Below are 26,392 nucleotides of genomic sequence, written 5' to 3' on the forward strand. Positions count from 1 at the left end.
TTTTTTTAAAATAAAATAAATGGTCTCTGAGGACTCTTCTGGTTCTCACAGAGCCCTGAACAGGTGTGCTGGCCTCTCCTAGGTGATAGGTCTTGCTTACAGGATGTCGCCTCTCTCTACCTCCTTCTCTGGCATTTCCTTTCATTCACACCCTGTGCTGGTTTTTCTCTTCTCATGCCCTTAAATTATGAAGCCTTGCCATGGCTCAATTAAAGACTCTTCTTTTATTCACCCTCTTAAGGAATGGTTGGGTAGCTTTTATTAGTTCCTGGATGTGTATTAATTTTAAAATCCCCCAGCCCACACCTCACACAGGGTCATCGTGAGTCATTCACCGGAAGGAAGGCACCCTATCTGCACATCTCTGTCGCTTGCCTGCAGTGCAGTATATTAGATTGTTTTCTTTTTACATGCACTACTTCCCACCTAAAACAGAAGCGTGCAAGGTCAGGGCTACACTTCATGCCTCCCCTCAAGGACCCAGAAGCACACCACACACAACAGGTGCTCAGTAAGTTTGTACCGAGGATAGGTGGCTGCTCAGATACTGGCAGGTTAAGTGAACACCTCCCATTCCTCCCTTCCAAATGATCGGCAACGTCCTGTCATTTCTCCTTCCCGTGAAGTAGCTCACATTTCACTGCTAAACACAGGCTACATCATTCTCGGACTCTGACAAGCAGCTTCCTGCCCTCCGCTGCTTCTTTGACTGGAGGCCACGCAAAGCCACTGAGTCCTCAGACTCTGATCCCAACCTCCTCCTTCCAAAAGTGTAAATGATCCCCAGCTGCCTCACAAAGTGAGCTGCCATTCCAAACAGTTCTTGGGGGAATGAGGAGTTAACATTTAATAGGTACAGAGTTTCTGTTTGGGAGGATGAGAAAATTCTAGAAATAGTGGCTATGGTTGCACAACATTGGTAAATGCACTTAAGGCCAGTGAATTGTACCCTAAGAAGGATTAAAACAGTTAAAACCCTAATTAAATAATTACAACCCTAATTTTAGGGGCACCTGGGTGGCTCAGTCAGTTAAGTGCCCAACTTTGGTTCCGCTCATGATCTCATGACTCAGGAGTTTGATCCCCGCATCGGGCTCTGTGCTGACAGCTCAGAGCCTGGAGCCGGCTTCAGATTCTGTGTCTCCCTCTCTCCCTGCCCTTCCCCCACTTGCGCTCTGTCTCTCTCTCTCTCTCTCAAAAATAAAAAAAAAAAAATTTAAAAAAAATTTTAAACAGTAAATTTTATGTTATGTATATTTTGCCACAATAAAAAAAGGTTCATCAGATTTCCCACCAATTACCCTCTCCCCACCCAAGTGTCTCATTTCTCCCCATTTCCTAGTCCCATCTGTTCTAAACCACTAAGGAAACACACACACACACACACACACACACATCTGTACAGCATTCTAGTACTCAAACCTCCAGAACGTCACACATACACTTCCACCTGCCACACTCCTGTCACGTCTCTCCGCCCAGAACCTGCATTCGCTTTCAGCAGTGTGAACCTCCCCTCACCGTCCCTGGCTCACTCACATCTCTCCTCACTCCCCAGCTGGTGAATTTGCTAACTGCTCTCCCTTCTGTGATGTTTAGCTGCTAAGCGCCTGCTTTATACATTTGCATTTTTTCTCCACTTTCCAAAGTTGTTTTTAAAACCCTGCAACTAACGGCCATGGAGCTTCAATTCCTTTCACGGGCTTCCCACGGAGCCGGGTACATTATCAGACACATGATGTGTGCTCGGACGTCTGTAACTAATAAATTGCTCTGAACGCCAAGGCTGATGGCAGTCTCTCTAGAAACTCGGCAAATGAATCGATATGTCTGGAGCAGCAGCCTTGTTTAAAAGAAAGAAAAACACCATGACCATAAAAAAGAAGTTCTTACCTGCTCTCAAACAAGCAACACTCTCGCCACAGGACGATTTTATTTAATTTCTTCAAAGGCCTGTTTTAAAATCAAACACATATGCCCACAACACAAGTATAGAAAATGTGCACACAACCATATGCTGCCTAACCCCACAGTATGCACATGTCGAAACTGCCAGCTGACGGTCCTAAAGGGTCATCTTAAATTCATTAGTTAAAAGGCCACGTTGATTCTGAATAAAATACAACTATAGAAACACAATAAAGCCATCGCGGGAAGCTTGTGAGCCCTCAAAATGAGTCAGTATCAGTTCAAGAAAAGCTGAGAACAGGAGGGCTCTTTCTGCAACTGTAATTAACCAAAGAGTCGCCGAGGAAAACTTGCTCAATCCCAGATGTCAATTCAGCAGATGATTGCCTCCGCAGTGAACATCCTGGTACAGAAAGGGGAAAGGGTGTGGTGTGAAAATGCTCCTACCTGCTCTTGGGCCAACAAGGCCGTCTTCTTCATGACCTTCATGGCATAGACGTCGCCAGTTGCTCGCTCTCTTACCACCTGCACTTCAGCAAAGTGGCCACAGCCCACGAGACTTCGGAATTCAAAGTCTCTTGCTGAAGGCTGGAGCTCCTGTAACTCAGCGATGGTGTCGGAATCTGCAAGAGATGTAAGAGTTACTCCCAGGTGAGTGAAGCACTTTCCAATACACGCATCTTTATGAAAGCACCAAAAAAAAAAAAAAAAAAAAAAAAAGAAGGGAAAAAAGTGTTCCTATGTGTTCCCTCGCTGTCAAAAGACATTTTAGTCACTTTCCCATCCGTCATGAATAATTATAAAATCAGCACAAAAGTGTTTTTATATGTTAAGTTTAAAATTAAGGGCTCCAGAAATTCCAAAGCAGTTTCCATGGTAGCTACGATTTGAATCCTGTAGACTCAGAAAATAGGAGGAGAACACAAATCAGGCTTTTCTTCTTCCTCTCTGAAGGCCACAGGGCAGCGTTTGGTCAAACGCGCTTATCAGCATTTAGACTGGTTCATAATGTGACGTAAGCAACACGATTCCCAACTCAGTCGACTTTAGAGCTGACCTCCCGCTTATCCCATTCTAGTGCTACTGCACAGTGTTATCCCACAAACCCATCTCTTTCGGATTGTCAGTAATACCTCCTTTCCCTTAATATGGAGCAGTGCTACCAAAAAGAAAAAGAAAATGGAGCCCTGACATTTGCTCTGCAGCACTGACAGGTCACACACCTGGAAGGGTTTGCAACTATCTGTTTCTTTGCCTATGGTCGTACTCCTTTTTCAAGTGCAATCTCTCAGTCAGTATCTTAGTCTGCTCAGGCTGCCGTAACAAAATACCATAGATGAGGTGGCTTAAACAACAGGCATTTATCTCTTACGGTTCTGGAGGCTGGGAAGTCCAAGATCAAAGTGCTGGCAGACCGAGTTCCTAGTGGGAACCCACTTCCTGGCTTACAGACAGCCATCTTCTCACTATATCCTCACAAGATGGAGAGAGACAGAACCCTCGTCTCTCTTTTTCTTCTTCTAAGGACAACAATTCCATCACAGAGGCCCCACCTTCATGACTTCATCATCATATGAATTTGCAGGGGGACACAAACATTCAGTCCATAACAGGTGGAGATCCTGAATGTATGAAGTATGGATTAAATGGATGGCAGATTTGGAATCTACAGTATATTTACTGACACTCTAAGAACAGTAAGCTGGGACATCACTGGATATGCAATGACTCTCTAAGGATCTGAAAGAGGGAAGTGGAACAGCTGTAGCTGACTAAAAAATTCAATCCTGCACATTACAGAGAAGCTACATCAAATATAGGGGTTATGCTCCAAAGGAAGACAAGAGGAACACGGAATCAAAATTATTCTGGAGAATCCCTCAGAAAGGTGCCATGATGAGACCAAGAGACTCTTGATATCCCAGACAGACACTAAAGTCCTCCAGGCATTAGGGCAGGTTGCCCTTTCCATGGTTGGGCACCAAATAAACTCGGGAGCTACATTCTAGAGCTAAGCTCAACAAGTTATTCACACAATAGGAGGAAGTTAATCCAACAAGGGGAAAAGTCATTTCATTACCTATAGTCATTGAGCAGAATATTGATAAATTAGCCAATACAATGTTAATTGGTATCCACCTCCTTTCTTTGTTGTGTGGGTGGAGTCGCATTCACTTGGATCAAAGGTACACATGATGAACTCCACTGCACTGAGTGCCTTCCCACCTGTCTCTTCAGCCAGTCATCCTGAAAGCATTTCCCTTTGGTCCCTGGAGGAATCAGGCAAGCGTGGTCGGCACATCCGAATAAATTCATCATAACCATTGCGAAAAATAAATCTGGAGCACCTTTGTGGAGAATTCATGCAGAAGCAAGACTGAACGCTGCACAATATCTTCCTTCTGCCCTGCCATCCCTGTGCCAAGCCCTGTCTCTCTTCCCTGCCATTTTTCCAAGTTTCTTTCAGATCAAGTATTTGAGTTTTGAATTATAATTCCCCAAATATGCTGGCTTGCAACTTCCTGGGTTGAACCTGATTTTATTACTGCTTGCGCATGAAGCCAGCCTCTCCCAATTCTCTGTTAGGCCTTGGGTCCCTAAGTTGCTTACTGCATTTGTCCAACTCAACTCTGGATCCATCGCTGTAACCACCAGGCATTTCAGTCACACAAGTAAATAAACCGCTATAGACAGAACCACAAGGATACTCAGAATTCTGAGAAACCTTACCAAATTTTAGGTCTTTTTCCAAAGGCTTTGAATTATTAAGGTGAATGATTGAGATACTAAACTCAAGTCTATGACTATTAAAAAAAAAAAAAAGACGATTCACAATTTCCCTCCATGCCAGCAGCTTCTGTGATTCCAAAACCACATCACACTTCAGCTCTGCACACTGTTAGTTACAGCATTTAAGTACCGAATATTGGTGGAAATGAAGACCCAAAGCATGGTAATGAAAAGGCAGTCAAAGGGTGACCTTGTCAGATAAACATTTGGACCCAGGGGCAAAAGCCAATACAGCACAGTGTATCGCTTCCTTTTCTGCAACTCAGTCATTCAACATTTCAATTTCTAGGAATTTGTCCTTCACAGAAACGTTAGCAGATGTGCTCGAAATAGACAGGAAGATATTCATCATGAGCACTGCTTGTAACAGAAAAATAATCAGAAATGACCTAAAGGTCCATCAGCAGGGAAGTGGAATCGACCTAAAAGTCCCACCCACATAAAACCATATTAAGCACATGAGGTAGCTCAATCTCCACTAGAATATATTACATATTCTTTAAGGGCAGGAATTTTTGTCAATGCTGATCACTACTGTGAACACAGTACCTAAAACGGAACCTGGCACACAGCAAGTGCTCCGTAAATATTTGTTGAGTAAATACAATGCTAAGTGAGCAAAGCTAGTAGCAAAATATTACATACATATGATCCGCTTTGTGTAAAATTAAACAAAAGTAATGTAAGAACATACACGCAAAGGGTTGATAACTGCTTGTTGACTGGTACGCATGAGCTCATTACATTATTCTCTTTACCTTAAGACCCACTTCAAAATGTCCATAATAAATATTTTATAAGGACAAAAAAAATTGCAACACTATGCACCAAACTGTTAACAGCAGTTAGATAAGATTTTGAGGGATATTCTCTCATTTTGACCTTTTATTTATTTTTATTTTTAATTTATTAGACAGAGAAAAAGGAAGAGAGTGCAAGAGTAGGGGAGAGGGGCAGAGGGGGGGAGAGAGGGAGAGAGATAGAGAGAGAGAGAGAGAGAGAGAGAGAGAGAGAGAATCCCAAGCAGGTTCCAAGCTCAGCCCAATGTAGGGCTCGATCCCACGACCCTGGAGGATGGTGACCTGAGCCAAAATCAAGAGACTGATGCTCTCACTGGCTGAGCCATTGAAGCACCCCATGTTTATTTAATTTTTTTTATCATTTGGACCTTTTATATATTTAACTTTGTATTATGTTTAGAATTGGAAAAAAAATTTCTTATAGTTATAACTCGCCCATACATACTACAGTCGTTAACATACAGAAGCTTTTGCCTACAGTAAATGTAGCTGAAAGAGTATAGGATTAAAGCTACCGTCAAACCACCAAGAATAGTCCAATGTCAACAATTATAAACACTTTGTTATTCATGTTTTATTTTTTCAAGTTTATACACACACACACACGCATGCACGCACGCACGCACACACAAGTGGGGAGGGGCAGAGAGAGAGAGAGAGAGAGAGAGAGAGAATCCCAAGCAGGCTCCACACTGCCAGGGCAGAGCCTGACACAGGACTCAAGCCCACGAACCGTGAGATCACGACCTGAGCCGAAGTAAGACGCCCAACCGAGCCACCCAGGAACCCCCATTCATGTTTTAATATCAGTTTATTTTTTACACAAATTCTACAATACAATACTTACAATTTTGCCCCTTAACTTTGTTCACTCAGCAACATAATCATTCGACCAATATTTACTGAACATCTATCATGTGCCAGACACTGTTTTAGGCACTGGGAATAGAACAGTAATTAAGAAACAAAAATCTCTTCCCTGGGTTCCCGGATGTGGGTTCCCTGTCCTACTTTGGCTCCAGCTAGGGATACCACTTCAGGGCCATACCCACTGTCTCATTTCCTCCAACGGTCTCCATGCAGTAGCATGGAGTAGCAACGGTCCCTTATGTAGTAGCAACTTTGGGGCCCTTCTACCCATGTAAGAACACTTAGATTCCAAAACAGAAACTTAAAAAGAGGTTGGGGGGGGGGGGCGGGGGGAACCAGACATACTAACGTAATCACCCTTTTCCAATCACAGCCTCTCAGCCGTACTCTCCAGGAAGCCTCTTCAAAAATATGAAACAGTTCCTTGCAAGAGAATTCTATTAGAAAAATCTACATTTCGCTAAGCCTAAGCCCCCTGATTACTGAATGAGTCTAGAAGATCCACTACTTTAAAGTAACCAGAGGGCAGACTCAAGACTAATGAAGGAGCCGGTAGATGGCTTGATAAATTAGTCTGTCTCATAATTTCCCTTCCCCTCCCACTCCCTATTTGAGGATTTAAATATTCAAGAAAATAAGGTGGGAGTTTATTCAAAAAAAATATGGAATAATGAATAGTACCCAAGTACATTTCAAAGTTAAAGACCTACAATATATTAAATATATTTGGAGGCTGGTGGCTACCATTACTGGTTAACATTTATTATCTCCTGTGTGCCAGGCAACGTAAGCCTAATCTGTGCACTAACTCATTCAAGCCCCACACAGCCTTATTGGATATGCATTTTCCCCATTTTGCAGATAAGGAAACAGAAAAGACAAGTGGACATACACTAATTTTATCTACTGAAAACTCTCAGCTCCTTTGGGCACTTCCACATCCCCCATTCCATGAGACCCTGGTAATTGCAGTGCCCTGAACCCCTAGGCACCCAGAGGAGGCCCATAACACTTGACATCCTGGCCTGGCCCCTGGTCACGGGGTAGACAGATGACCCAGAACAGAACCAGTTAAAATCTTTCCTGGGGATCCTATTAATATAGAGAGTGGAAAATAAATATTGCATAAGGTGTGGTAGCCATCTCCAAAGATGGTGCCAACGAATCATACACACACCTCCTGGAACTCACGCCCTTATGTCTAGACTCCCTGGCACATGGAATCTGGGCAGCCCCACGACTCACTTCAAACAAGACAATGCAGCCAAAGAGATCTTACGTCCCTTCCACACCTAAGCCCTGAGAAGTGCCAGCAGTTTCCACCTTGGTGCTTTTGAAAGCCCTGAGCTACCATGTAAGAAGTCAACATCTCTACTAGAGAGACCATGTAGATCAGAGGTCAGAAAGCTTTTCTTTAAGGGCCAGAGAATAAATATTTAAGGCTCTGTAAGCCATATGGTCTCAGTCACCACTACTCAAAGGCCTTGTAGTGGAACAGCAGCCACAGGCAGTATGTGAACAAATGGGCCTGGCCAACACCTTCCAGTAAAACTTGCTTTACAAAACAGGGATCCCAGGCTGTAGTTGGCTAACCCTTGATGGAGAGACCACACAGGGAAGCCACTTGGAGAGCAAGAGGCCTGGAGACTTCACAGAGACAGGGAAAGGCCCCGTCATCCCAGAGTCCCAGCCGAGTCCAGCCTTCTAGGCAACATACCAGACACTGTGCAGGCCATCTTGGACTTTCTAGACGAGGAGAGTCCTGGGTGCCTGCAATCTTAGCCCAAGTCACATGGAGTGGAAACATCCTCAACCCACAGATTCATGAGGCGTAATACAACGATTATAGTTTCAGACCACTATAGTTCAAGGTGCATGGTTACACAGCAAAGTCGCATAAGGGAGGGTTTCTCAAACTCGGCACTACTGAAATTTTGGGCCAGATAATTCTATGCTATTCTGTCATTGCAGGAAGGTCAGCATTATCTCTGACTTCACCCACTAGATGCCAGGAGCACCCTTCCCTGCAAGTTGTGACAACTGAAAATGTCTCCCAAACATTGCCAAGTGTCCGGGGTGGGGGGGTAGGGAGGTGCAAAACCACCACTGGCCAAAAAACACTGATGTAAAGTAATAAAATACAAAACTGGGACACCAGCAGCCCACTCCCCCACATTGAGTAAGACACGAACAGGGTGTGGCCAAGGCCGATTTATGACTTTCATAGGGCCTAGGTACATCTGCCTTCATCAGCCTCTTCCTCCATTAAAAAAAACAAAAAAAATCAGGGGGCGCCTGAGTGGCTCAGTTGGTTAAGCCTCCAACTTCGGCTCAGGTCATGATCTCACTGTGGGTTCGAGCCCCGCATCAGGCTCTGTGCTGACAGCTTGGAGCCTGGAGCCTGCTTCAGATTCTGTGTCTCCCTCTCTCTCTCTGCCCCTCCCCTGCTCACACTCACTTACTATCTCTCTCTCTCAAAAATAAACATTAAAAAAAGTCAAAAATTGTATTTTATGATACCACTGACAAAAGGATAAATATAACCCAAAATCACTATAATTATTTTGTTCATAGTTTTCTTGTTTCAAACTAAATTTAAATTAAATTAATGAAAATAAGTGCAATTTATTAAAATTAAATACTGTGCCTGCTATGCCTGCAGGATTATCGGCCCTGAGTGGGTATAAGGATGGAGCCAGTGGGGCGCCTGGGTGGCTCTGTCAGTTAAGCGTCCGACTTCAGCTCGGGTCACGATCTTGCGATTCGTGAGTTCGAGCCCCATGTCGGGCTCTGTGCTGACAGCTCGGAGCCTGGAGCCTGCTTCGGATTCTGTGTCTCCCTCTCTCTGACCCTCCCCCATCCATGCTCTGTCTCTGTCTCAAAAATAAACAAACATTAAAAAAAAAAAAAAAAAAAAAAAAGGATGGAGCCAGAGGACTAACTCACATATCTGGATCCAGCCATGCCTAAAGTTTGACCCATCCCTGGATGGGATTCATGAGCTCAGTTTCATGAGCCATAAATTCACTTATTTGGCCTAAGCTAGTTTGAGTTGAGTTTCTGTCACTTGCAACCAGGAGACCTGACTTATCTGTTCTCCCAAATGCAACAGGTGGAAACTGACCTTAAAACTGAGTCTGCCTTCCTCAGAGCAGAGTTCCTACTCACTACCACCAACCACTAACTCATTCTGCCTGGGGCATTTTTGCAGTTTTCTCTCCCAGAACACTTTTCCAGAAAAACCTCTCCAAACTTACATTTGCGGACAAAGTTGCTCACGTGCTTAATCTTCATCAGAGCAGGCTGACTGCATTCTTCAAAGAGAACGAAGAGGGCATCTAATATCCCTTCTCGGGAAAGAGGAGACATCTGCTGTTGAGTCAGAAAGGGTGGTTTCCCCTAAAAACAGCAAACAGCAGATGGAGACACTGTCAATAATGAAAAGCTTTGATCAATAACATCCACACAGAGTAAATTACAAGCTACCAACCCTAACTGCTCACGACACACGCTAACAGCCCAATTCTGTGGCTTCATTCTTTAAAGCGACATCAATGGAGAGTCATTAAGTTATCACTTGTACAATTCCATTATTGTGGGCTTCTTTCACCGGTGCCTGGGAAGAAAACCTTCACGAGCGTGCCATTGATAAGAAAAGGCCCCTCCTTCTTAACAGTCTGAGGCTCACGGGAACATTTACTCCGGACCCTGCTGGTTCTGACGTGTTTCCATGTCTCTACAATAGGACACAATGATTGCTATATCTTTCAAGTGCGCCCAGAGGTTTGCTAATATAACTGCAGTTTCTTTAATTTACTTGAACAATCTAAAGTAGTGTGAACGAAGTGCCCACACTGAAGCTGAATTTATTCATGACCTAGACCAACAGTTCCAAACTGGCAGACTGTATCTAGCCCACAGACATGTTTTGTTTGGCCTGCGGCATTTATTTATTTTTATTTTTTTTTTAAGTTTATTTCATTTTTGAGAGAGACAGAGTGTGAGCAGGGGAGGGGCAGAGAGAGAGGGAGACACAGAATCCAAAGCAGGCTCCAGGCTCTGACCTGGAGTCAGCACAGAGTCAGACTCAGAGCTCGAACTCACGAACCGCAAGATCATGACCTGAGCCAACAGTCATGATCAGACGCTTAACCAACTGAGCCACCCAGGCACCCCAGGCCTGCAGCACTTAAATTCGAATTTTCTGCCAATATTGAAAAATCAGGAAATTCCATTCAAAAGAAAGGGTGGGATTTGAGGGTTCTCCTAAAATACTGGAGGGTTGGGCAATATTGTCCCACATTCCCGTCTGGTGATGCTGAGCTGTGGTTGAGTGATGCTGCCCCTCTGTAGTGAATGTGTTCAGCAGTTCACTGCAGACCTCACTGCCAGTCTTCCATCTGGCCCATGTGACTCACTTATACTCACTTCCTGGCCCCTAGGGACATGAGTTTGCAACCTCTGGTCTAGAGCAAAGATTTCCATGGGCCAGGCTATGGATTGTGTGGGGTCTCTCTGCCAAGAAGGCCACCAACAGGCCCTCTAACTCTGTAGGTGCTGCTGCCACTCCCGTCAAGAGCCAGAGTCTATTTCTCCTCCCCTTGAATCTGTACTTTCTCTGTGACTTGCTTTAAGCAACAGAAGGTGACACAAGTGACACTGTGCCAGTTCTGGGCAGAGTTCTAAAGGAGCCTAGCACCATCTGCTTTTCTCTTTGGGGAAGCCAGTCGCCATGTAAAAAAGCTTAGACCAGACGGGGGTCAGCAAACTATGGCCCATAGGCCAATCTGGCCCACTGCCTGTTTTTATAAATAAAGATTTATTGGAACACAGCCACACCCATTCATTTACATACTGTGGCTGCTTTTGTGCTACAGTGGCAGAGTTGAATAGTTGGAGCTACTCCCAAAGCCTAAAATATTTATTATTTACAGAAGAAAGTTACCAGCCCTGGGTTAGATAACTGAATAATGAAGGACTTCATAGAGAAGTCAGCTAGAGGAAAAGTCAGATGCCCCAGCCAGCAGTCAGCACCCAGATGTTCCAGTCCTAGCCAAGCTCCCAACATAATATGGCCCCTTGAGTGACCCCAGCTGACATCACAGGGTAGAACAGAACTGCCTAGTTGAATGCAAGTAACCCACAGAATCAGAAGAAAAATAAATCATTGCTGCTTTAAACTTTGTGAGTGGTTTCTTACACAGCACTGGATAATAGAAACAGACTGGTTACATTGAATCACCGAAGAACTTAGCCAAAAAACAACAAAAAAATTCTCTGGTGCTATCCCCGACCTACTGAGTGAGAATTTTCCAGGTTGTGGCTTAGAATCTGTTTTTTTGTTTTTTTATGTTTACTTATTTTTGAGAGAGGGAGAGACCAAGAACAAGCAGGGGAGGGGCAGAGAGAGAGGGGGACACAGGCTCCGAGCTGTCAGCACAGAGCCCGACGCGGGGCTAGAACTCATGGACCGCGAGATCATGACCTGAGCCGAAGTTGGCCGCTTAACCGACTGAGCCACCCAAGCGGCCCTTAATGTTTATTTTTGAGAGGGAGAGAGACAGAGCATGAGTGGGGTAGGGGCAGAGAGAGAGGGAGGCACAGAATCCTAACTAGGCTCCAGGATCTGAGCTGTCAGCACAGAGCCCGATGTGAAGCTTGAACTCATGAACTGGAAGTTCATGACCTGAGCCACCCAGTCACCCCTGTTGGTGTTTCTTAAAATGTCCCTTATTTATTAAAAAAAAAAAAAAAAAGTCCCTTATTTTTGAAGTGAAAGGACTGGAGATAATAGGCCTTTCTCTGTACATCCTTTACTTGGCAAAATAAAAAGCTGGCAAACCTAGATTAGCCCAGCAAATTTGTGAAATTTTGCTGGCTCAAAAACCTAAAAATCTGCTGCCCGCCAACAGAGAAGTCGTTGGAAAGTTAAGCAGAATGTTAGTAGAAGCTAAGACCCAATCTAGAGTACTTACCTGGATGGAAAACAAAATCACTACTCTATCTAAACCTTGGTAAAATAGCCCTGTACCGGAAAAAACAGTATCCAGTGCCTGTTTAGACAATTATCATGTGTATGCTACAGTTGCAAACACTAGCAGTTGTGGGGGCAGGAAGGAACTCATCATTAAAAAAAGATGAACTGGGGAGAAGCACAATCCTTGCTTCTATAATGACACTTAAATATAATATACATTTAATAAACTCTGACACACACTGGCAATGTCGCCAGTGGTTACATGTCTGATCTCTGGAGCTTGGCGCTGCCATTTACAAGCTGCGTGATCCTGGACAAGTCCTTGCCTCTCTTGCTGCCTGTCTCCTCCTATTTAAAATGTAAGTCAAAACAGTCCTTACATCTGTTCTGATGCGAGATAATCAGGAGCACGCTGGCCCTGTACCCAGCTCTCTGGAAGCCACACTTGTTACAAAATGAGCACACTATAAGCCCTTAGTAAATTTTGTAAGAAGTTGGAAAAGTTTTGGAGTAAAATGTAGAGGGGCTAAAATGTGGCAGTACTCCAGTCAGCTAGGGTCAGAGGCAGACTATTCATTTGTGAAAAATATCTCATGGCTTAAAATGGCAACAGGGAAGATGGCATAGAACAACCTAAGCCTTCAGTCTGTCTCCACTGATCTGTTTGAACATTCCCCAATACCAGTATTTTGGGGGGGAAATGTCATCAAAAAAGTATTAGTATTTATCATCATACAGGCATCCATGCATAAATACCCTCCTAAATATAATTACTGTTAAGTAAACATAAAATTTTAAATATAATTTAAATAAATGTAAATTAAAATAAAATTTAAAAATAGAGTTACTGTTAAGTAAACATTACTGGGGCACCTGGCTGGCTCAGTCAGTAGAGCATGCAACTCCTGATGTCAGAGTTGTGAGTTCAAGTCCCACATGGGGTGTAAAGATTATTTAAAGTCTTTTTTTAAAAATGTATCATTACTAGGGCGCCTGGGTGGCTCAGTCACCTGGGTGGCTCAGTTGGTTAAGTGTCCAACTTCAGCTCAGGTCATGATCTCAAGGTTCATGAGTTCGAGCCTCACATCGAGCTCTGTGCTGATAGCTTGGAACCTGAAGCCTGCTTTGGGTTCTGTGTCTCCCTCTCTCACTGCCCCTCCCCTGCTCGTGCTCTCTCTTTCAAAATTAGATAAAAACATTAAAAATATTTTTTAAATTTATCATTACCATAACTAATATCATTTCTACACTTAACATTAATAATAGTTACCATTTATAACTATTGGCTTATCAAGAGCTAAGTGCTTTACGTAAAGTATCTCATTTAATCCTCATGACAACCCTCTGAATTTGGTGCTCTGACCTCTATTTTCAAGAGTGGCAAATGCAGGCACCTTAGTAATTCAGTTGGTTGAATGTCTGACTCTTGGTTTTCAGCTCAGGTCACGATCTCATGGTTTGTGAGTTTGAGCCCCACATCTGGCTCCACACTGACAGTGCAGAGCCTGCTTGGGACTCTCTCTTTCTTTTTGCCTGTCACCCATTCATGCACTCTCCCTCTCAAAATAAATAAAATAAAACTTAAAAAAAAAAAAAAAGAGTGGCAAATGGGTTCAGAGAAGGCAAATGAGTCACTCAAGGTAACACAGCTAACTAGTGTGGGGCCAGGATTCAAACCTAAATCTTCACTACTATCCATATTGTCCCCCTGACTTGTGAATATATAAGTCAAACAAGGATTTCTACACGAACAATGTTTCATCTACATCAAAAACAAAAGAATTAGAAATCTACTTGGAAATTATTTCCTGATAGTAAGCTTTAATACTTCTGGGGTGATAGAAATGTTTTCTATCTTTCTTTCTTTCTTTCTTTGTTTTTTTTTGTTTGTTTTTTTTTTTAAGTAGGCTTCATACCCAGCACAGAGCCCAACATGGGGCTTGACGTCAGGACCCTGAGATCAAGAGTCAGATGCCCAACCGACTGAGCCACCCATGCAACCCAGAAATGCTCTATATCTTGAATGGACTATGGTTTTCACAGGTGTGGGTATTTATCAAGCTTTGTTTTGTTTGTTTTAAATAAACATCTCTTGAATGAAAATAGGATTACACCTATAGCAATTATGGTCAAATATTTTCTCGATAAATTTTGTTTTTCTTTCTTTAATAAAAGGACAACAGTATAGACGTGTAAAGTGTGAGAAATGATTTTTTTTTAAAAAAGAGAGATCTCCTTTCAAGGACAAGTTCAGCTATCTACTCCTCTGTCCGTACAATGGCTCCTTTTTCCAAAACTATCAGCAATATAAAACATCCAATGAGATTTCTCCTAGAAGATTAGCCTCAGTCCTATAAGGATAAGAGCAACAAGGAGGGGCCAAGGGAACACACGCAGGTGAAAGAGTTGGCAGCCTGTTACCTGGAAGAAATGATTCAACCTGGAGGCCCGGCTGGCAATGGGTTCAGCAGCACCAGCGTCCAGCAGATTCCTTGCTCCATATTTGAACTTCAACATCTCTCCAAAGGTGAAGAGATACAGGAGCAGAGCAAGTGTGTGCTACCAATTTGAGGAGGAAGAGCCTGAAAAATCCTGATCTTCTTCAAGATGTTGGGCACAGGGAGGTAAAAACAGTCACCACACAGGTCTTAGGAAGTTCAGTCTGGCAAATCTGACATTAAAGAGCAGATTTTTATTCACTATAACAGGAGGTAATACACTTATCTGACATAGTCTCTTACTTATAAATAAATTTATTATCTACTCCACCTATAGTGTAAGCCCTTGCTCCACAAGGGCTTACACAGAGCCAGGACACATAGCAAGTTCTAATAAATACTTACAGAATCAATGACTTAAATAAGTAAATGACATAGTATGTTGGAGAGTAATATGTGCTACAGGGGTTAAAAAAGGAGAGAGGGAGAGAGCAAGGTAAGGGCAATTGGTGTGTGTGAGCAATTTTTAACAGTGTAGTCAGAGTAGACTTCACTGAGAAGGTAACTAACATTTGAAGCAAAACCTGAAGTGGGTAAGTAGTAAGTCTTGCTGATGGGCGGGAGAGGGAAGAAAAGTGTGCCGGGCAAAGGGAACAGCCAGAACTAAGGCTCTGAGGCAGGACCTGGCCTTCGCTAACAATAGCAGGGAGACGCGAGTGACTGGAGTGGCTGGAGCAGAGGGAAAGGCACTGGAAGTAGGAGGTGACGGATGGTACCAAAAGTGAAGACACAAAATTGTCAAGATCACACGGATAATAGGGAGCTGCCGCGCTCCACTAGCCGGAATAATGCAGTTAATGCGGACAGGTAAATGAGGCAGGGCGGATCACACACGGGACCCCACCCTGTTTAAGAAGGATCTCACAATTCCTCCCGCCCCACGGCACCACCTGCAGACCTTTCGGCTCCCTCGGAGGGGGGCCCGCGCACCTCCAGCCTGGGAAGACCCTCAGGCCCCCGGCAGCCTTGGAGGCGGCAACACCGCCCTCCCCGCAGCGGAGGGGAAAGCCGGGACTGGTGTGGGTGGAGGCGGCCTATCCCCGGGTTTGCAGAGTGGGGTGGGGGAGATATGGGCTTGCGGGGTTCACACTCACGCTCCGCCGACCCAGCCAGTGCGCGTTCTGCTCCGCCCGAGGTCTCCCGCCTCTGCATTTGAACCCCGAACAGCGTGGGCGGGGTTCAGCCGTGTCCGGGCCAATCAGAGTGCCCGCTTCTGGGAGGAACAGCTGCGTGTCAACAAAGTTCCGCCTAAGTCCTAAAAGGGATAGGGGAAGTGGAAGGGAGAACCAATCAGATTGTTACTTCCTTTGACTCGTGACCAATGGAAAACGGGCAAGGGCAAACGCGGCCTGGCAGGTCCTGGAAGTTTGAAATTGACGGTTAAGCAGGGTGCTGCATTTATGGAATTGTTTGTTTGTGTCTAGGATCCCTGAGGAGGTCGCCAGGGCGCTGTCCTCTGTCTCCTTGCGAGGAGGAAGACAGCCAGGCCGCCCTGATTTTCTTGTTCCTTAAATCTGGCCCAAGTAGGGGGCACCTGGGTGGCTCAGTCGGCTAAGCCTCGGACTTCGGCTCAGGTGGTGATCTCACGGCTCCTGAGTTCGAGCCCCGCCTTGGGCTCTGGGCTGACAGCCTGGAGCCTGGAGCCTGCTTCGGATTCTGTGCCTCCCTCTCTTTCTGCTCTTCCCTCGCTTGTTCTCTCTGTCTCTCAAAAAATAAACATTTTTAAAAAATTGGCTGAAGTAAGAAGTGTTTGCTATTTGGGGAAATCAATTTGTTCTGTGCTACAGCTAAGGCAGCTTGAACTTCAACGTGCCTCGGTTCCTGCCACTTTGGGCTGATTGTCCGGCAACAAATAGGTAAACACATTGAAATCGTCAGAAAGGACATTTTAAAATCACTTAAACGCAGGAGATTTCAACAGGCACTTCACTAAAGAGGAAATCCATATGGCCAAAAAACGTATAAAAAGGTGCTCAATCTCATACATAATCATGAAACAGTGCGATATAATAACATGCACTCCTCCCCCCAAAAAGGGGAGGAAGTTCTCGCAGTGTTTTTCAAAGATGTGGAGCTTCAGTCATTTATACATAGCTGACTATGAATTAGTACAGTGTCTTTGAAAAAGTTTGGTTCTATTTGCTGTTGAAGACAAGCATATCCTACGACTCATATGCCCAAGAATGGACAAATAATATTGTATCACATAATGCCAAAAACAAAAATAAAAACAAAAACTAGAAGCAATGCAAATGTCCCATTAGCAATACAAAGTATACTGGAGTGTTTTCATACTATAATGAAAAGGAATAAATACAGCTAAACACAATGACATGAGTTTTGACATGATGCTGAATGAAGGAAATGACAACAGAACAAAGGATGATTTCATTAATACAAATTTCAAAAGCAGACTGTTTCCAAAACTGCAAGGGAGAGATGTGCGCACAGGCGGTAAAACCATAAGAAAGCAAAAGCCAGGATAGTGGCCCCCTGGGGTGAAAATGGAGGCTATTCAAGGTGTCAGGGTGCTATGATCTATTTCTTAACCTGGATGGTAATAATGTGGATGTTTGCTTTATAATTATTAAATTGGGTGTGCATGTACATGTACGCATGTTCTTTTTATGTATATAAAGGAGGAGACGGTCTTTGCTGTACAACGGAAGATGTCTTTTCACATGCATATGTGTGTGTCCATCAGTACAAAACCGAAGCTATAGGCTTCCTTAATACACTTTTTTTCCCCCACCTGTAACTTGTTCTTCCTCCCTAGGACGATAATGATATTTATCAAGCCCCCTCCCTTACTAAGCACTTTATCTCATTTGATCCTTACCACAACCCTAAGAGGAAGGAACTATAATCCACATTTTACAGATGGAAAAACTGAAACTGAAAGAAATGCATCAGCTAATCTTGGGTCATTCAACTTTAGATGGTGGAGCAGGATTTGGAACTCCTGGACTATCTGACCCCAAATACTTTCGTCGGCACAAAACCTGCTTGTCAGAAGACATTAGAAATTCTCCTAGCCTCCGCTTTTGTCATGTTGCAAGGGCTGACCCAGTATAGAAAAATGGAAAACAAAAATAAGAAATGCTTCTAATGACACGTTGGGGATGGCAAGGGGAGGGGAGGTGCAAAATGGGTTGTAAGCAGCCGTTGACTTGATAAAAAGAATCACAGAAAGGTCTGAATGTGGATCTAGTCAATGCTTCTGATTTTTCTAGTCCAGCCAAACCTGTTAGTTTCCTGGTATCAGAAATAGAAGCCTTTACCAGAATCTTGGGACTTGTTCATCCTAAATTAGAATGCAGTGTTGTGCACAGCCCTGAATCCTGCCTAGATATCCTAATTTCCTGTTAGAACAATTACTGGCCTTTGCAAACCCTTTGTGAAACAAGACAGGAAATAAACAACAAATAAAATGAATACAGAAACATACAGCAAAAAAAACACATTAGCTTCATCAATTTTCTTTCAAGAGTAGTAGCTGCACAGAAAGTGCATGGGGAGTATAACGAATAAGAAGGGACCGAGAGTGGATGTGCACGTACTAAAAGGATAAGGGGCACCTGGGTGGCTCATCGGTTGGGCATCTGACTCATGAGGTCGACTCAGGTCATGGTCTCACAGTTCGTGGGATCAAGCCCCCTGTCAGGCTCTGCTCTGACAGCATGGAGCCTGCTTTGCTTTGAATTCTCTCTCTCTCTCTCTCTCTCTCTCTCTCTCTCTGCCTCTCCCCCACTTTCTCTCTTTCTCTCTCTCTCTCTTTCAAAATAAACTCTTTTTTAATTTTTAAAAAAAGGATAAGACATTGCCAAATAGAACTGTCATTAAAACTAGACAGAGACCTGGGACCATACGTTTGTTCTTGCACAAAATGAAACAATGACCATTCCGTTGCTGAATATGAATCCAACACGACTATTGTGATGAGGATTTTGGAAGAACATAATCACAACTGAGTCACAGTGAAGGACCTTATGACATTCCGTCATTCATTTATCTGAAAAATATTCATGTTGCCAAGCACTGAGGGTACCGCCATGAAAAAGACATCCTTCTTGTCTGATTTTCAAAGGCTGAGCAGAGTGGGGAAATGGGGCTGTGAGCAAACAATTGTGAAACACTCAGGATTAGTTCCTACAGCAGTGGAAACTACAGAGCACTGTGGCAACCCAGACGGGGGAGGGTAGGTGGTATTGTGACAGCAAATATCCAACACTTGAAAATCGAAGAAATGTGATCGCCCTCAGAGAATCCAACTGGGAGATATAACACAAACACAGAAACTCCAAGGCACCTTAAAGGAAAGACTGCAAGACTTAAACCAGACTTTAGCGGAACCTTAAGAATTATACATAACCATCCCCCAAAGAACAGAAAAAGTATCTGAGGAACTAACCCCATTTCAGATATAAAGAGATAAAACTATTCTGGTCCTTTTGGCAAGGAAGAGTTCCTCAAGCTATTTTAGCTGCAGGTAACTTCTAAATCATGAAAATAACTACCATTAACCGAGTGCTTTCTAACAGCAAGCCACAACCAAGGTATAACCTGTTTCCCAGAGACGTGTCCCCACCACTGGTATGAGGGACAGTTTCAACTCACATACAAATGTCACTTATTTTTTAAATTATACACTTTACTAGATTAGGAACAATTACAACCAGTTCATCAAACCAGGTAGTGCAGGATGTTTAGCAGAATCTTGGCCTCCACCCACTAGATGCCCCACTCACTAGCATGCACTCTCAGGGGTGACAACCAAAAACATCTCCAGACCTTGATAAGGTCCCCTGGTGGGGGGAGTGATTGCCCTGGATTGAGAACCACCTGTTATAACTGGATGATGTGAAATTCTCCAATGAATAAATATACTGCACTTTATTTAAACCAACAGCACTCACACATCAAAATGTTTTCTAGATTTCAAATATTATGAAAATGTTAACCAATTGTTAGAAATTTCATTCTGACACCATTACTTTCCAAATGTTTTCTCTGAACTTGAATGATTTTTTAAATGTTTATTTATGAGAGAGAGTGAGACAGAGCGTGAGGTGGGGAGGGGCAGAGAGAGAGGGAGACACAGAATCCAAAGCAGGCTCTCAGGCTCTGAGCTGTCAGCACAGAGCCCAACGCGGGCCAGAACTCATGAACCGCGAGATCATGACCTGAGCTGAAGGTGGACGCTTAACCAGGCCACCCTGGCACCCCTGAATGATTTTTTCTTTAACACAAACTAGGCTCCATGCCCAACATGGGGCTTGAACTCACAACCTTGAGATTAAGAGCCACATACTCTACTGACTGAGCCAGTCAGGTGCCCATGGATGATTTTCCATCTATATTTTCCTTCTCTGACCTAAGACAAATCTTCTAACAAGGAAAGGTAAATTTTCAAAGTTCAATTAAATGGCAATTAGACTTCCTGCCATTTGATTCTAGACAATTTCTCTATGACGCTTGGGCATGACAGTTAATTGTGTTTCTTCAAAAATGTTATAAACTGTTAAACATACCTCTAATCCCTTAGCACACTGATTTCAGGAGTGTCTTATAATTTCCAGTCCATTTATACTGTAAGAAATTCAGGCACCTGACTCACAACTATTCCCTAAGAACAACTAGGAAATAAAATGTCACCAAATTCCTCTGGAATTCAAGAGAATGGAAAGAAAAGCCACAGACCGGGGAGATATTTGCAAAAGACACATCTGACAAAGATCCAAAATATAAAAAAAAAAAAAAACTCCACTTAAAACACAACAATAAGAGAACAAACCAATGTAAAAATGGGCCAAAGACCTTAAAGGACACCCCACTAAAAAAGATATATACAAATGTCGGGGTGCCTGGGTGGCTCAGCTGGTGAAGCATCAGACTTCGGCTCAGGTCATGATCTCGCAGTTCGTGGGTTCAAGCCCTGCATCAGGCTCTGTGCTGACAGCTCGGAGCCTGGAGTCTGCTTTGGATTCTGTGTCTCTCTCTCTCCGCCTGTCCCCTGGTCACTCTCTCTCTCTCTCTCTCTCTCTCTCTCTCTCTCAAATAAATAAAACATTTAAAAAAGATGCACAGATGGCAAAAAAGCAAATAAAAAGATGCTCCACATCCTATGTCACCAGGGAAGTGCAAATTAAAACAACAGAAGCTATCACTGCACACCTGTTAGAATGACCAACATTCAGATCACAGACAACACCAAATGCTGGTGAGGATGTGGACAACAGCAACTTTTCTTTATTCCTGGTGAAAATGCAAATGGGAGATGGTTTGGCAGTCGCTTACAAAACTGAACACCCCTACCATACGATCCGTCAATTACACTGCTTGGTATTTACCCAAAGGAGTTGAAAACTGCATACACGCACACACACACACACACACACACACACACACACACACACAAATATGGATGTTTATAGCAGCTTCATTAATAATTCACAAAACCTTGAAGCAACCAAGATGTCCTTCAGTAAGTGAGAGGATAAATAAATTGTGAAACATTCCAGACAATGGAATATTATTCAGTGCTGGAAAGAAATAAGCTATCAAGCCATGAAAAGACATGGAGGAAACTTAAATGCATATCGCTAAGTGAAAGAAGCCAATGTGAAAAGGCTACACACTGTGTGATTCCAACTATATGACATTCTGGAAAAACTATAGAGACAGTAAAAAAAGAAATCAGTGGTTGCCAGGCATCGGGAGGGAGGGATGAATAGGTGGGTGGAGCACAGAGGATGTTTACAGGAGCACAGGCGTTCTGTTTCATATCATAATGAGGGACACATGTCATTATGCATTTGTCCAAACCCATAGAATGTACAACTCCAAGAATAAACAGTAAGCTGTGAACTTTGGGTGCTGATGATGTGTCCATGCAGGCTCATCAGCTGTAACGCATGTGCTGCTCTGGTGGGGAATGTTGATAGTGGGGGGGGGGCTTAGAATGTGGACATCTTTGGGGGGTCCACTGTTGGTCCTACCACAACCAGCAAGGTTGAAGAAGAGTTGATGCAGGCAAGGATAGTGGGAGATAAGGTCAAAGATGCTCCTTTTTAGTAACTAAAAGCATACTCATTAAAAAGAATGGTCTTTGTGATTTCATTCTTTAAAACTAACTGGGGGTGGTGGGTGGTGCCTGGGTGGATCAGTTGGTTGGGCACTACGACTCTTGATTTCGACTCATGTCATGATCCCAAGGTTGTGGGATTGAGCCCTGTGTCAGGCTCCACTCCAAGAGTGAAATCTGCTTAAGATTCTCTCTCTCTCTCTCTCTCTCTCTCTCTGTCTCTCTCTCTCTCTCTCTCTGGGGTGCCTGGGTGGCTCAGTCGGTTAAGTGTCTGACTTCAGCTCAGGTCATGATCTCACAATTCGTGAGTTTGAGCCCCGTGTCGGTCTCTGTGCTGACAGCTCAGAGCCTGGAGCCTGCTTCGGATTCTGTCTCTCTCTCTCTCTCTCTCTCTCTCTCTCTCTCAAAAATAAATAAACATTTTTAAAAAATCAAAAAAGATTCTCTCTCTCTCTAAAATTAAAAAAAATTTTTTTAACCAACTGGGTCAGCCCTTTCCACAGTAAATTACATTAAGTTGTACTTTTCTAGCTCCTTCCACCATCAGACTGCCTTTGTAATGTTCTCTTTCTTTCTCAATGTCTCATAAAGTTAAAACACTTGGAGAGATGATAGTATGAATTCTATTTCAGCTTTGTATATGTGGATGTTGAGAGAAGCCGTCCATTCCCAAAAAGCAAACCTAGCTGAGACAACTTTGTGAAGAAAGGAAACACAAAGCATGAAGTGGGTACAAAAAAAAGTGTATTCTGTTGTTCATTCACATCACGTTGCAGAAGAGCCCAAGATCTCTATTTGGGGGATTGTGTATATTGGGGAAGACACTGGCCAGTCTTGCATAGCTTTTCTTTTTTTTTTTTTATTTATTATTTAATTGTAATTAATACACATAACATAAAACTTACCATCTTGACCATTTGTAAGCATACAGTTCAGTGGCACTAAGTACATCCATATTGTTGGGCAACCACACCACCATCCATCTCTAGAACTCTTTTCATCTTGCAAAACTGAAACTCTGCACCCATTAAATACTCATTCCCCGTTCTCCACTCTTCCAATCCCCTGGTAACCTCTATCATTTCTGTCTCCATGAATTTTCCTATTTTATGTATCCCAAGCTAGTGGAGCCATACAATATTTGTGTGTGTGCGTCTGGTTTATTTCATGTAGCATCATGTTGCCAAGGCTCATCCATATTGTAGAATGTATCAGAATTCCACTCCTTTTTATGACTAATATTCCATTGCATATATATTTTGTTTATCTATTCATCTATTGACGGACCCTTGGGTGGTTTCCACCTTTGGGCTATCATGGAATAGTGCTGCTGTGAACATTAGCATCCAAGCATCTGTTTGAGTCTCTGCTTTCAAATCTTTGGGCGTATCTACTTAGGAGTTGAGTTGCTGGATCATAGGGTATGCTGCATTCAACTTTTGGAAGAACTACCAAAGCTTCCGAGCTTTTCCACAGCAGCTACGCCCTTTTACATTCCCACTAGCAAGGCATCAGGGCTCCAATTTCTCCATATCTTCACCAGTGCATGTTATTTTCTGTGCTGGTCTTTTTATATTAGCCATCCTAGGGGTATCAAGTGGGCATCTCATTGTGCCTATTTATTTTTATTTTCCTCGCTTAGTAAAAGAATCTTTTATATGAAATTCAGGCATTCCTCCAGATCGCACTCATTCCGCACTGTCTAATAAACCCCTATACTTCACTTCCAGTAGGCTTTAGGCTCCTGCCTTCAAAATTACTTCAGTCAGTGACTTCTTTACGTTTAAAGTACTGAAAGCCCCGCGGCTTGTTTTGCATTTGCCTCACCGAAGCAGAGGCGCTATCTAGTGGCCCAATAGGGTAACTGCAGGATTCAGCCCCCTTTGGTACCCATGCCGGTCCGAATACAGAATCCTTGATTATATTTTATTTTCCTGGTGATGCCCATGTGATAGCACCATGAAAGGCGAAATCCAACTCCCAATCAGAAAGGGATGCTTTTAAAAAGATCAAATAGACGGGCTTTCACCCCAAATGACAATGCCTTCTCCTGGGTCCTCTTAATTGCACCCCTTCCTAAAATAGGAATAATAGAAATGCAGCTGACATTTTAAATGCAACTGGTTTGTTGAATGAGTGTTCCAAAAAAGAAGCAATTTAATTTTCTTCCAGTTTCTTCCTTCAATCATTCTCTGTCAAACCTCCCTTTTACACCCTTCAAAGTCATACCTAGCAAACCCTAGTTTTCAGGTTTCTTCAAGTTTCCTCAGTTCCTTGTAGTGTCATCTAATATTTTACCTGCCCCCTCCCCAGAACAGGTCAGAGTAAGGAGGGTGGTCTGTGGGGGTGGTCTTCTCTTTTATGCTCTTTCCACTCTCCCTTCTTCCTTTAAAACTCCTCTGAATGGACAAAATGAATGAAGCAGATTAGAGACACCAACTTCCAGTTACAAATGAGCCATGGAAATGAAAAGTACAGCATGGAGAATATAATCAATAATATTGTGATACACTTGTCATGGTGGGCATTTAGTAATGTATATAATTGTTCAATCACTATACAGTATACCTAGAACTAACTTAATGTTGCATGTCAACTATTCTTTTTGTTTTTAACATTTTTATTTATTTTTGAGAGACAGAGTGTGAGCGGAGGAGGAGAAAAGACAGAGAGGGAGACACAGATTCCGAAGCAGGTTCCAGGCTCTGAGCTGTCAGCACGGAGCCCGACACAAGGCTTGAACCCACAAATTGTGAGATCATGACCTGAGCCGAAGTTGGATGCTCAACCGACTGAGCCACCTAGGCACCCCAACATTCAACTATTCTTCCCCATCAACTATTCTTAACTTTTACTTTAAATGCTAGAAAAAAACTTTTTTAATGTTTATTTATTTTTGAGGGAGAGACAGAGCGTGAGCAGAAGAGGAGCAGAGAGAGAGGGAGACACGGAATCTGAAGCAGGCTCCAGGCTCCGAGCTGTCAGCACAGAGCCAGATGCAGGGCTCAAACCCACGAACTGCGAGATTATGACCTGAGCTGAAGTTGGAAGTTTAACCGACGGAGCCACCCAGGTGCCGCCAAATGCTAGAAAAAAATTTTAATTAAAAAACAAAACAAAACGGAACAAAACAAAACAACTTCTCTGATGTTTGGAGCTGTGACTAGAAATTTCTCCTACCCAATTTTCTGACATTGGAAATGGACTCCTACTTGGACTTTTCCAACTACCCTCCCTCGGCTCATACCATTAGCTAAGTTCCAAGGTGTCCACTTAATCCATTCATGCCCCAGCCAACAGCGAGAGCTGAGGCTACTTCGTTCTGCCCCCTTTCTGCCTCTCTGCCTGTACACCCCAGCCATTTCTTTCCCATTTTTTCCCCTTTCTTCAGAAGTCACAAGAACAAGAAAAGGAAGTAAGTATCACTCTTAGAAAAGAAGATAGTGTTATCATTAGGTAGGACTGTAAGCTTAAAAAATCCAGAAGACTCAAAGAAAGTATTAAGACCAACAAGAGGTATAAAAGATAGTCCAAAATAAGATGAACGCAAAGAAAAATCAATTGCTTTCCATTATACCAGCAGCAGCCATTGAGCTAATGTGATGGAGAAAAGATTCTATTCCAGTAATAGCAAAATATCAAGTTCCTAGAAATAAACTCAACAGAAAAAGACCAGAGGCCACATAAAGACTATAAAACTTGACTACAGACACAAACAAAAGACTTGAGTAAGAAAATGAAGAGGCTTGGCTTATCCCTAAATAGGAAGCATCAGCCTGGTAAGAATTCTTTTTCTTCCCAAATTAACATAAAAATGAAAAGCAGGATAAATAAATAATGGTCTACCTACACAATGGAATTCTACTCCGCAGTGAGAAGGAATATATTTTTGATAGAGGCAACAACATGGAGAAATCTCAAGATCGTTACACTGAGGGGAAAAAGTTAGACACAAAAGAGTACACACTGTATAGTTGCATTTATATAACATTCTAGAAAGGGGAAAAAATGAAAGCAGCTGGGGTTGGGGGTGGAGAAGAGGATTAATTACATACAAAAGGACATGAGGGACCTTTCAGAGGCTGATGAGAACATTCTATATCTTGATTGCACAGGTGGTTACATAGTGTATACATTTGTCACAACTCATCTAAATGTATCTCTAAAATGGTGTGTTTATTGTATGTAAACTATACCTCAATACAGTTGAAAGGAATGCAACTGCTATGGAAATGCAATTCAAAAACACCCCAACTTTAGGGTTTGGGGGAGAGGTGTGGCAGAGACTTAAGAAACTAAAATAAAATTCTCTGGCAAGGAGAAATGCAAGAGATCAGCCAAGAAAAAAGCATACGCTCAGAGAGCGCATTAAGTTCACAGCCCAAATAGATGACCACCCTGGAAATGAGATGCATCCGGGGCCTCCCTTCTGGCAAGTACCCTTCATCCCTTCATCTCTAAGAAA

General features: G+C 43.1%; 1 protein-coding gene across 10 annotated transcripts in view; it reads right to left on the minus strand.

The window, feature by feature from the left end:
- Window positions 1–15,986, minus strand: part of CIT (citron rho-interacting serine/threonine kinase) — a 162,515-nt gene extending 146,529 nt beyond the window's left edge. For 6 of the 10 annotated variants that reach the window (XM_015542629.2, XM_015542628.2, XM_015542627.2 and 3 more), the window contains exons 1-4: window positions 15,742–15,930; window positions 14,767–15,016; window positions 9,626–9,767; window positions 2,356–2,531 (exon numbers count right to left, since the gene is read on the minus strand). In XM_015542629.2, the coding sequence (XP_015398115.2) occupies window positions 2,356–2,531; window positions 9,626–9,767; window positions 14,767–14,862 (414 nt within the window). In that variant the 5' untranslated portion in view covers window positions 14,863–15,016; window positions 15,742–15,930. The other 4 variants (XM_042963234.1, XM_042963235.1, XM_042963232.1 and 1 more) reach the window with 3 other exon arrangements.
- Window positions 15,987–26,392: the final 10,406 nt, after the last annotated feature.

Source organism: Panthera tigris, chromosome D3, assembly GCF_018350195.1.
Source record: "Panthera tigris isolate Pti1 chromosome D3, P.tigris_Pti1_mat1.1, whole genome shotgun sequence".
Taxonomy (NCBI): domain Eukaryota; kingdom Metazoa; phylum Chordata; class Mammalia; order Carnivora; family Felidae; genus Panthera; species Panthera tigris.